General features: G+C 37.9%; 1 protein-coding gene across 8 annotated transcripts in view; it reads left to right on the top strand.

Moving 5' to 3' along the window:
- Stk3 (serine/threonine kinase 3) overlaps positions 1 to 13163 on the top strand; it is a 270132-nt gene that overhangs the window by 49991 nt on the left and 206978 nt on the right. For all 8 annotated transcript variants that reach the window (XM_008765462.4, XM_039079866.2, XM_039079865.2 and 5 more), the window contains exon 4: positions 494 to 608. In XM_008765462.4, coding sequence (XP_008763684.1) covers positions 494 to 608 — 115 coding nt within the window. The remainder of the gene's footprint in view (positions 1 to 493; positions 609 to 13163) is intronic.

Genomic DNA, 13163 nt, shown 5'->3' with positions numbered 1-13163 from the left:
TTATGTAACATATCTTTAGTAATCAATAATGGTAATATAGTGTAGTTTAAGCTTTTTGGGAAACAACTTGGTTATAAACACAGGTCATTTATCTCTGGAAGATTTAAACTGTCAGTTAAGAAATACTCTAAATTGTTAATAGTATTAACTGATTATATGCTATGTATGTAAAGAATTTTTTTCTCAAGAACCTGTAAAGGCCAACATGAATGAAAGAAATTATCCCATTGCCTTCATTGAAATTCATTGCCTTGCATTTGTTTCTAACATTATGTAGTAAATGCCTTCCCAATTTGGGCCCCCTCTGGCTTGTAATCTTGTTCAGTTTTCATCCATGAAGGAAACCCTACTGATACACAGTTGCTGAACTCTAGCTAAACAGTTCACTGTAAAGAGAAGTTTACTCATTCAGTTGATTTGTTGAAACATGAAATGCTGAGAATATACTGGGAGTTTTCTTCGCAAAGAACTGAACATGCCTGTCTTTCCTCAGCCCTTACGTGGTGAAGTACTATGGCAGTTACTTTAAGAACACAGACCTCTGGATTGTTATGGAGTACTGTGGAGCCGGGTCCGTTTCAGACATAATTAGATTACGAAACAAGACAGTAAGTATTTAAAATTGCTTTGTTAATATGATTTTAAAGTTTCCACTGTAGAATCCAACTAGCAGTATTTTGTTACAAAGAAAACATTAGTGTGGGAAAGGAGGTGTGATAGGAGGTTGAGAGAAGCCCTTTTTCCCAAGGCATGCCGGGCATTGTCAGGTCCTCTTGTCCTTTCAGAGTCAGTGCATCTGCTTAGTAACCTACACTCAGGAAGTGATGGCTACAATTCTATTTAAAATCATAACATTCATGACATTCTTAATTTTTTTGTATTACCATCTATAGTTGGCAAATAGTTGAAGTTACATTTCTGAATTTTTGAAAAGTAAATGATTTTTTTTGTTTTTCAAGCATCTATGCACACATGCGCGCATGAACGCATGCACGCACACAAGCATGCATGCATGTGCATGTGAAATGAGTAGTGACGCGCACTACTTAATAAAAGATGTTCTGACCATTTTGTAACCTAAGTAGTTCCTCTAGGCTCCGTGGCCTTTTTATGTGAATGGTAAGAAGAATTATCAGTGAAATGACTTGTAATTCAGTTTCTAGATGACGTTACTTATGCTGTCAAACATGTCTTGGTAACATAAATCCAGAAAAAGCACATAACAACTTGAATCAATTTGTGGTTAACCAGAATCATTTTAAAGTTTGATTGGTAAAATACTTGGACATTTATTCTTTTTTTTTCTGTGGAGAAAATAAAGTAAATAGGATTTCTTTAAAAGGAAATAAGACAGAAGTTTAAATAATCCCTGTTTTGACGGAGGATTAAATCATCTGTGACATTTTAATTATTGTCTTGGAATTTCTATTTTCTTAACTAGCATTTATGTAAATCAGATGACTCCTGAGTGGCTCAACAATTGAAAATAATTAGACCCCAGTTATAAAAGTGTTATAAAATTGCTCAGGGCTAACCTCACTCCATTTGGCATTTAAATTATCAAGTAAGAGATAGGGTCGAAGCATAGGAAATAGATTTTAAACATGTATTTTCATGGTTTAACGTAGTAATGTTAACCATTGTGAGCAAGAGTAGGTATTGATTCAGGAAGTTTCTTTGTATCAGTAATAACAACTGTGGACTTACTACAGTTCTTAAAGATAAACTTGGATTTGAGTATAGTCCTGAGGCGTTGGCCTCACTGTTGGCCGGGAGGGGTTCTCCGCCTTCATATCCTTTCTGAGGAGACAGTCTGCATGCATGTCCGCCCCCTGCATTGGGGCCAGCCCAGTTGCTGTGTATACAGAGCAGTTTGTATCTGTGCATGAGAGGAGCCAGCGGTGAGCAGGAGACGGATCAGGCCCGTGGGTATGCTCCTTGCTTGCCGCCTCAGGGCAGTCTGTGTAAGTTCTCAGGAGCCTTAGAGGACCTGTTTTCTATACAAGGCTATTCTCCTTGTGTATCTAAAGGACTGACGAGCCATTGAAGGTGACCACTGACGTGCCCATTGAAGATGGTCTGCATAAGGATTTCATCTCTCCTTTGAGTTGTTGGGAGCTGAACCCCCTCCCCCCCAAGCACTCCCCAGGATCCACTCTAGTAGTCATTTTCACGGTCATAAAACAGTGCTTTCCCAAGAATACAGTGACTTTAGTGTTTACATGCTGTGCAACTTTTTGTTGTATGCTTTGTTTTTAATTCTTTGTACATAAATATATATTATATATCAAATGTATGATATATATATATTCTCTGTAATTCTGCTTTAACTGCTCTTATTTCTCTCCACATTTCCCAGGTGCATGAAGAACATTTTTTTTTTAATGTGTAAGATGGTGATAAAAGCTTAGGGTTTTTTTTTTCTTTTTAAAAAATATGGTTTGCTGTTGTTTTTTTTTTTTTTTCTGCGATGCGTGATAAATGCAGTGACTCACGCATGCTATCAAAGCTCTGCACTGCTGAGCTGCACCCAAGGCCTTCCACCACTTGGTTTCTGTGAATGTTGGTTGGCAGTTCTAGGGTTAGAAGATGCCATTGTGTAACTGCTTACCTCCTTTGTCTCTCCTACTAAGTTTTGTTGTTGCTCCTTTGAAAATATTCTATTACTTTTAAGATTTAACTTTTGGCTTTCAGAAGCTTTGTATAATGTACATAGTATAGGCTTTAGCATTCTGAAAGATACTTATGTCTTGTTTTGATTTTGTGTGTGTGTGTGTGTGTGTGTGTGTGTGTGAGAGAGAGAGAAAGAGAGAGAGAGAGAGAGAATGTGTGTGTGTGTGTGTGAGTGAGTGAGTGTGTGTGTGTGTGTGTGTGTGTGAGTGAGTGTGTGTGTGTGTGTGTGTGAGTGAGTGTGTGTGTGTATATTGGAATATTTCGGAATCTGTCCTGCCTTTTGATGTTGCTAGTATAGTTTTCTTTCTGATTTTGCTGATGTTGGTGTTTTCCGGCCACCACTCACCCAGTCTGCCCCTTTTCTACGACTTGTGGTCGGTGTTAGAAACTGAGCTTCTGTGATGTACACAGTGCTTGTTGCAGTGTCCCTCTGTCTTTCTGTGTACATTTTAGTTTGGTTATTTCCTCTTCCTTTCCCTCTCCCTCCCTTCCCTATCCCTACTCCCACCTCTGTCTCTGAGTCGAGTGAGTCTGTTTCTGTGATCATCATTTGTTTTTTTAAATTTTGTTATTATCCTCATGGTTTTGGTCTGTGCCTGGTTATCTTTGAAATAGTCTCTTTAATTCCAGCACTTGGGAGACAGAGTCAGGCTGTGTGAATTCTTGAACTCTGTGTGTTGAAGGCTAGCCTGGTCTACATTCTGAATTCCAGGTTAACCATGGTTATATAGCGAGTTTCTGTCTTTAAAAAAATGGAGATAAAGCGTGTAGCTCAATGATAGGGTACTTGACCAGCATGCATGAAGCCATAGATTTAATCCTTGTAATAGTAACAACAATAAAAATAAAAAATAATAGAGATAATTTGAGTCTCTGAATATTGATATCTTTTTCTTCTACTAAGGGCTTTTTGCTTGATTCTGCCAGGCAACAATTCTGCACCACTTTAATCCAATCTGGATGAGAGGTAATTTGAATCTGGCTTTTAGCCTGCCTTTACATCTAGGCTATAGGGGTCAATGACTTCTTGGTAGGTTTGAATTTCTAATCTTGGTCCTCACCATTCACCGTTTCTTCTTTTTCTTGGCCTCTTGGACTTTATTCCTAGTTTATAGGCATCTTTTGAGAAAAGCTTCCTTTTTTGGGCTTATATTCATGGGTTTCTTTCCTCATACGTTGGCTCTGAAACAAGATGCAGCTTCTGTACTTGGCAGGTATCACGCGGTCTGTTTTTCTAGATGGTTTAGTTCTTCTGGCAGCAAAGTGGTATGGTTTATGTAACCCACAGCACAGCAGAACCCTTCCTAAAGGAGCCTCTAGATTTGTTGTGGCAGCCTTTCACCTACCTGCTATTCACTCTGTGTGTGATTTTGGAAAGAGCTCCATTTTTTTCCTGGTAGAAGTTTATTTGTTGTGACACAGTTCCATATTCTTTTCTACCCGATCCTAAGCCTACACTGCTAAGCCTGAGTGCAGTCTCTCCTCTAGTCACTATTTTTGTAGCAAAACAAGCCTCTAAATCTGAGGCACAGTTGATACCGTAATTCTCTTTTTTAACTTCTAAGTTAATTTGGGTCAATTGACATTTGCTACTTATAACTATAGAGTATCTTTGTAGTCAGTTCTCAGAAGATTAATTTCTTTGCTTATATCTTGAAACACTCTCATAGATCTTGAAAAATTGCATTCCCTTCTAGGGGCTCCTCCACCCCCACCCCTATCATGAGTGGTACCTTTTTCTGAGTCTGTTTTTAGTTGGGTCTCTGGTGATATATAGGAGTACTCTATGCTTGTTGTCAGTATTCATGAGTGCATACTCAGTCTGCTTTGCATTTGGTTCCCCTTTGAGCCTATATCATGATTTTTACCAAATATTTATTTACTTTCTACCAGGTGCCCATCCTTTAATTGAACCAATAAATTCCCGTTTAATTCTTTGTTTGGTTCTTGCTTAATGCAGTAGTCCTTACTTTTTTATCATTTTAAAAACATTTTTAAAAAAGATTTATTTGTCTTTATTATATATTTTTATTTTTACTTTTTTTTTTTATTAACTTGAGTATTTCTTATATACATTTCGAGTGTTATTCCCTTTCCCGGTATCCGGGCAAACATCCCCCTCCCCCCTCCCCTTCCTTATGGGCGTTCCCCTCCCAACCCTCCCCCCATTGCCGCCCTCCCCCCACCAGTCTAGTTCACTGGGGGTTCAGTCTTAGCAGGACCCAGGGCTTCCCCTTCCACTGGTGCTCTTACTAGGATATTCATTGCTACCTATGGGGTCAGAGTCCAGGGTCAGTCCATGTATAGTCTTTAGGTAGTGGCTTAGTCCCTGGAAGCTCTGGTTGCTTGGCATTGTTGTACATATGGGGTCTCGAGCCCCTTCAAGCTCTTCCAGTTCTTTCTCTGATTCCTTCAACGGGGGTCCTATTCTCAGTTCAGTGGTTTGCTGCTGGCATTCGCCTCTGTATTTGCTGTATTCTGGCTGTGTGATTTCCAGTTCATGTTTATCTAGGCTATAACATAAGCATTATTTGTACTTTGCCTCTCTCCTAAATGTTTATAATTTGCTGCTGTTCTGTCATACACTGTGGGCTTGTGTTTATTTATTCAAACAGGTTGTTAGAATTGAATTAAAATGTTACATTGTCTGTTCAGCCTTTCAGTGTTCTCAATTTCCTGGCATGGTGAATTTGCATAATTTTCATCTATAAATACCTGGCTTAAAATTCCGTTTCTTTTTTCTAATTCTTATAGTTCTAGCGTGCAGGAAGGTAAGGTAGGAGAATTCTGAGTTTGAGGTCAGGCCATGCTGCATAGCAAGACTGTCAACAACCAAGCAACCAAACAACAACAAAAGCTGACTTATTTGAAATTAATCTTTTATTCCCTAGACTGTTTGTGTTTATATAGTAATCTATTGAATGAGTGGATTGAATGTTTTAGTACAGTGATTCTTAACCTTCCTAATGCTGAAACCCTTTAATACACTTCTTCATGTTATGGTACCCCAACCATAAATTTATTTCTGTTTAAACTTCATAACTGCTGTTTTGCTGCTGTTACAAATTATAATGTAAGTATCTGATAAGAAGGGTATCTGTCTGATAAACAGGCTATCTGGTTTTTTGACCATTGTGAAAGGGTTGTTTAACCCCAAAAGGACCCACAGTTTGAGAACTGCTGTTGTAGCATGTTTGCTCTTGAAGGGGCACAATGAATGATTCCTGCTATTATATTTTGACTGTTGTTTCACCTGTGCCTGACTAGTAGGCAAGCCAGGTGTATCTAGTTTACTCCTTTAGTGACTAGTAGGCAAACCAGGTGTATCTAGTTTACTCCTTTAGTGACTAGTAGGCAAGCCAGGTGTATCTAGTTTACTCCTTTAGTGACTAGTAGGCAAGCCAGGTGTATCTAGTTTACTCCTTTAGTGACTAGTAGGCAAGCCAGGTGTATCTAGTTTACTCCTTTGGTGCCATCCTTTGCCTTTGTTGTTGTTCTTGGACCTTTTGATGAATTTGCAGGATATGTTTGACAATTTGCTTCAAATTTCTTTTTAAATGTTATGACCCTGATTAAGCTTGACTTGCACTTTTTTCCTTGTGAAACACGGAAGAAAAGATCAAAGCACAGAATTAAGCTTGGGGTTAATTAGGTCTATCCCTGCGATTACTACTGAGGATGGATTGGGGTTAAAGGGTAAGAATTACCCATTAAGTATCAAGGACACCTGACACAGGCAGGCCAGGGTCGTTGTGGTAACAAGTGGTCGAAGTGGTGGGGAGAGTGTGGATGAAGGTGACACTGTTGGATCTCAGTGTGGGACATCTTGTCCCGAGTCCTGTACTCCACAGGTCACTGTCAGCATTCTCTGAGTCCTTTGGCTTTTAAGTATTGGGTTGTCTGTATATAGGGCTTAAATTTCAGAATTTTGAGGTTGGATTCACAAACACATCACAAAATTTCAGTATCATACTTACGTAGTAGAGGAAGTTTTGTATTTTTCTCAGTAAGTTTGGTAACCTTCTCTTTAGATAGCCCAGCTATTTTGTCATATCCTTTGAAGTCACATTTAATTACTCTCTTTTCATGTTCTGGAGAAGAGTTTCCTAGGAGTTTAACATGTTCTTCTGGGAAATATTCTAAGTCCCTAGAAGAGCTACTCTTGTCTATTGAGTCTTTAGTAAGTGTTCCTTGAAGCCACAGGATCAATTGGCTGCTCATCCTGTGACTGTTAAATAACCACCCATCTATTTGGTGTTATGAGGATAGATTATGATTTTCATGATTGTTACATTTTGGTACTAACAATGCAAATTATTGAGTAGATTTGGCCTTACATCAAAGAATGTACACAAAAAGATGGCTTACTGGTAACATTGGTATATGTGAAATACCAGGATGTGTTGTGTTGGTTTTCTGACTGTTAGGATGTAATGTTTTTGTGTATAACTCTTTGTTTATGTTTAAAAATACCTACCTTGATAGCTTTAATCTAGACTTCCTTTGGTTCATGAAAAACAGTTGTGTTTATGCCAAGTTTATATAAACATTAATATTATTGCTATTACTACTACTATACTATTAAATTTCATTTAAAACAGGAATTAAGCATATTTATGGGATTAATATTAGAAAGTTCCTTTTGAAGGGATTTAAAAATAAGCAGTTATAATATTAAGTGCATTTAGCATTTCTAAACATTTATGCATCTTAAACATTATATATTGCTATGAAATTGAAGCTTTTAAACAAACGATAAGCTATAGTTTGGGTTTGAAGTTTTCGATGATCAATACAATTGACTACAAAGCTATGCACGGACATGTGGGAGAACGTTTGTATCTTAGCTGCTTATCCTGTACTTGGATACATCCCGAGCAGTTGCCCAGTGCTATTGTCTCTTCTTTGGGCCAGTTTTTCTTTTGGTAGCTTGTTTGCACACAACCCAGACCCAGCATACATACTGAATTTAAGTTTTAATTTTTCTATGAACTAGATTGATGGTCTGGGGTGAAAACAACTGAAAAGAGCTTTAGCTTCCTCACCTGTTAAGTGCTGATAACCCTTTATAGTTCTTCATTTCTATGTCAGTTGACTGGATGATGTAAACAATGCTAATGAATGGTTTTATATTCTTCACGTCTGAGCTGGTAGTGTAAGAAGATAAATGCAGTTCTGTAAAGAGTTTTGAGTTCTTAAAGAGAAAGGGAGAACTATTTAGCTTAAAACAATCAGGAGAAAACTAGTCGCTTAGCAGATTCTTTACAGAATAGCAGTCACTGACTGATACTCCATTCAACAGAGCTCACTTTGGGCTTATTTTGGTCATTGCTTTATCTCTAGCTTTTGAAAGTGCTTAGCAAGTAAGATGCTCTATAAATACTTAAAAAAATGGAGACTTAGAGACCAAAGGGTCAGATGAGTGAGGGCGAAAGTAGCTTAGGTGAGGAAGTAAGAGCCTTGAATTCTGTTTCCATTTCTTCTTCTTTTTAGATCCAATTGATAAGATATAATTGCCCACTTAAACATACAAATCCCGGTACCATCCATCCCTTAAGAACGTTGATAATAACCTGTAAATACGAGATCTTTACATCAGCCTCCATTGTCCTGCCATGGCTTCTCTGTTTCCATTTCTAAAGTCAGTGTAACCCCTCGCTTACCCAAGGAGAATGGTCTCCGCATCTGGATTGGATGACTTTTCTTTTTCTTAATCAGTTCCTTAGGGCCGCTGCTATGTTTGAGGGGGTCTGTGTGAGGGTCATGTTCTTAGTACTTTTGTTTTGCTGGAGATTTTCCCACTTGTCTTCCCATGGCACCAAAGCAGCCCATGTCTCTTTGCGGCTTGTTTTCTAATGTCTTCCTCCCCACTGTTTCTGTCCTCAGAGGTGCGGACACTTTCTTGAGGATCTTTCTTGGATCTTCCTGATTTCTTGTTCTAATGTAGACTCGTTGCATTTTAGGTCTGCTACACAGCTGCACCCTTGGGCTTTCTTTCCACTGGATTCCTGGGTTAGTGCCACAGTGATCTTATATGCTTCCTGCTTCCTCCTTGCTTTTTATTCTAACCAAACTGTGTTCTTTGTGAAACATAAGTCCCTCTATTTGAGTTCTTACATATCTGAAACTATCTTTAATTTACTTTCTTTTATATGTAGTTGGTAACCTATGAAGAATTTTAAATAAAAGATAATTTTTTTCTTAAAATTGAGAGACTTGGCTATATCATCTTCTAGAATCTGGTGGTGTTGATAGGACCTAGTGTCTGTCAATGCCTTACGTATTTGTGGCTCTCACTGCTCCTGAATATTTTGCGGCATTTTTTTAATTCTTATGTTTCTGGTATTTCACAAGGAAAAAAGTTTATAATAAGACTGGGCTTAATTAAATCCTATTCAGTAGTTATGCTCAAGATACACTCTATTTTTTCGGCATAAACACTTGTGTTTCCTCACCTTTGGAAAAACTCTAGATATCTTCCCTGCTTTCTTCATTAGATAATGATGTGTTTAATCCAGTTGATACATGCAGAGAATGGATAGAATATATGCACACATGCACATAAATATTTTGTGTGTATCATTGCCTTCGTTAGAAGGAAGTGAGAGAGGATTTATTGTACTTAATTTTCTGACTTTTTCTAATTGACTATCTCAGCAGTTAGATTTTAGTTTGCAAGAACTTTTTATTTTTATTATTTCATTCCATAACATGGTGATTCTGAAACATGCATGCACACAGTCTTCAAATTGCTGTGACATTGTTTTGTTTTTATATAAGTTAGTTTTTGTTTTGAGAGTCATCTAGATTGCTACCTTTACCCCTCCCTTTCTCTGTCCCTCCCCTCCTTGCCCTTGCCTCTCCTTTCTCACTTCCTTTCCTCTCCCCTTCCTTCCGGTCTCCTCTGTCTTTATTTTTCTCATGCTCAATGTATGGGATTTCAGAGGGAGACAAGCAACTTGATAATTAAGTTCAGGTTTGTTTGTCCCACAGTCAGTGTCACCCTCCTACACATCTGTGTTAGCCACACACTCCCTCTACTTTTATACTTTAAAATTCAGGAGTTTAAATGACTATCATTAAAAAAAAATCTATTTTTTTGTTTTATGTATGTGAATACTCTCCCTACATGTATGTATGTGGTCCATGTGAGTGCCTGTGAAGGGCAGGAGAGGGAGTTCGTTCTCCTGGAACTGGAGTTATAAGTGTTTGTTAACCTTCATGTGGGTACCAGGAATGGAACCCAGGTCTTTGGAAGAGCAAAGGCCGCTGTTAAGCGGTGAGCCTCCACAGAAGTACTTTGAAGAGTGAGGTGTTAATCTCTTACAGGTGAACATGTTGTATTCTAGGATCCTTCTAGCAGTTCTTCTTTTCAGGCTTTGAGAAATATCACTAGAATCACACAGTTGGGTTTGTACAAAAATGTTGTTAAGGCAGAAGATGAGAAGCAGACTGTTGAAGAACATGAGTCCCTCTAGGGATCCCTGTAGGGTTTCCAGGCTCCACAGCTTATTGTCCTCTAGTTGAACTTTATCATAGTGCCCAGTACCCAGCCATGTGGATGATAATTACCAGGTAAATTTTGTGTCTTAAAGCATAGGCAACATTCAGTTTGTTCCACTAGAGAACCTTTTAGAATCTGTTTTTGACCAGAATGAAGTGTTTCCATGATGCTAGGACTGGTTAGGGAAATGGGGCTAGTGGACAGGAAATTCTAAACTGAAGAGTCTAGAAACTGAAGTGTGTTTGCTTTTCCCTAGAAGCTTGTGGTAGATTTGTTATTTTGAAATAATTAGAAAGTCTAGTTTTCTTTCTTTGTTTTTGTTTGGTTTTGTTTTTTTGATTGCCATATCCTTAGAATTACAAAGGACGTATCAAGGCAGTCTTCCTTGGTAAATTCTGTTAGGTTTATAACAGTGGTACTGGTTGTTTCAAGTCCACTGTAAGACTTTTGGTATATATTGTGAAACAGTATTTGCATAGCACTTGTTACATGTCACGTACTTTGCTAAATATTTTATATTATGTTACAGCATTTAGTCATCATAAGATTCATGAGATAAGAACTGTGGTTAATCCTTTTTCCAAAGGAAAAAGGAGTCAACAAGAAGTAAAAGTAGGCTTGGAGGACAGAAAAAACCTGCCCTGTAAATCTGAGCTATAGTTGTCCAAAACATGGAATCCAGACCAGAATTCCAAGGTCAAAGTCATGTCTGTGCTGTGACTTAGTTTCTGCATTGAGTGCAGTGACATGATTACTCATTGAGTGTTTTTAAAGATAACACCTGAGTGACTGACCTGTCAGAGCAGCTTCTGGCACAGCAAAGCCTGCTCATACACATTGTCGACAGCTTAGCATCCCTTGTAGACTACAGAAAGTACTGTCATCTCATGAATGTACCTGTCAGGTAGGTTTCCTTAGAGGTGTACAGAGGACCACAGGCCCAAGGATAGAGCTTTAGCACTCACCAGTAGACTTGCATTACTGTTAACTAAAAAGTAAAGAAGCTGTTATATCTGTAGGCATAGTAAGAGTATCTTCTGTAAAATCAGGTTGGATATTCAATCTCAAGATCGACTCTCAACCTTTTGGCTAAGATCAAGTGTACAATGTCTGAAGATCCCACTAGCCTTAGAATTAATGCTTTATAAAAACAAAGTGTTAATGCTTTGTTCATAGTAGCTTTGATTTGAACACTTGATTTAGAGCATTTAAATGTATTTACCATATTGATATTAGTTATGGGCTTCCTTAAACATATTTTTCTTCAAAGTATACCAAATTCTTATTATAATTTAATTTGCCTTACAGTTATATTGTTGCTGATAATAGATGTCTTTTGATATCTGCGGATTTGTATTCCATAATGTCCTTTTCTGGGGGCTTATATCTGCCTGTGTGTGACTGGTTTAATTCATGTCTGTCTTGCCCACTCACTTTGTTGAGTGCTTTCTCTTTGTGTAATAGATACAGTTCATACTGGATTTACAACCTCTTATATATTGAGTGCTTTTCTGGTGTTTTGTGATCTCTTTTTCAGGACTCTTTTCATGTGGGAAAGGACTTTAAATGTCTGCCCACTGACCGTTTTCACAGTGCACTGTCAGTTCTCTCTCTGCAGATCAAGGGATTAGAAGCAGCATGTAGATGTGTATTTACATGTGGTGTAAGCAGTGAAAGCTTTCATTTTTAGATCTCTAGCTGTGGGACTTTGTGAAAGATTATTAACCTTTTTTTTCTTTGCCAGACATGTGCAGCCCAGATTTCATGAAAGACAAACTTTTTTTGCCCTCTTATATGTAATAACAGTTAAAGTATTCTAGTTATGTTCCTAACGTATGCTGAGAGGAAGGTTTGTGTTGTTCTAAAAGAGTCCTGTAACTCTTTATTGCTTGAAACTTTGGATACTTTATACTCTTAGATCTCTTCTTTTGGGTGGGATGATATGGAATGGTGATCTGCTCTTTATTCTGAATACCCAAGAGCCCTTGTTAGGTTATATTTTTTAACCAAGGGAGAGGGAGAGAGAGAGGGAGAAGAATTTGGATCATAAGTTGGAAAATGACGATTGATTGGCATTCGGATAAAGTTTTATATGTAAGCTTTCATATTACTTTTGAAGGGTTTAGGTCACTATCCTATTTAATTATATTGTGTATCATAAAAAATAATGGAAGCTGAGTCATTGAGGGATTTCTAACATGAAATCTGAACATAGTATCAGTTCAGTTTGAAGTAAACATGTAGTTTGGCCAGAATAGGCAAAGTGGCCAAACGGAGACCTTTTAAGAATCCTCGTGCATCTTATAAAAGACAAGTTTATTATACTTTCACTGGCCCCAAATATTACATTCATTTTGCTTAGAGGCAGAAAATGGGAGTCAGTTCAGAGTTCTTATATTGTTATAGATTCAGAAATAACCATTAGCATTTCTGGAGTCAAGTTTTTATACAAAATTTAGTCCCTCTTTTCTAGGGACTTCTCTCTTTCATGCTAGCTTCTAGGTATTGTATCAGTTTCAACTATTGGTCATAAGTTATAGAAAAGCACATCATACTTTTACATTATTTATTTAAAGACAGAGTCTCATTCCAGAGATCTGGCTGCCCTAGAACTCATAATCTAGACTAGACTGGCCTTGAGATCTACTTGTCTCTGTCTCCCAAGTGCAGGTGTTAATTCTTTGTAAAATTAGTACTGGATGTGTTTTGATTCAGGGTTGAAAGAATGAGTAGAATTTGTCTGTCATGATACCACCATAGTAATGTAAGCTTTGCCCAACTCTTTCTTCTGTAGCTATAAGATGGCTGCCAACAGCCTGGATTCTACCTATCAGTCAGAGATCTCATAGGAAAGAATGATGTCCTGGACCTCAGTGCTCAGAATAGGCTGTGCTTTCTCTGAGCAGTCAATGGACACATTTAGACGTGATGTGGAAGCTGACTTACCCTGTGGCTATGATGGCTGACTAGGACATGGTCTGCAGAT

This window comes from Rattus norvegicus, chromosome 7 (assembly GCF_036323735.1).
Source record: "Rattus norvegicus strain BN/NHsdMcwi chromosome 7, GRCr8, whole genome shotgun sequence".
NCBI lineage: Eukaryota > Metazoa > Chordata > Mammalia > Rodentia > Muridae > Rattus > Rattus norvegicus.
Note: the sequence above shows the minus strand (reverse complement) of the source record. Positions and strands in the feature narration are given on the sequence as shown.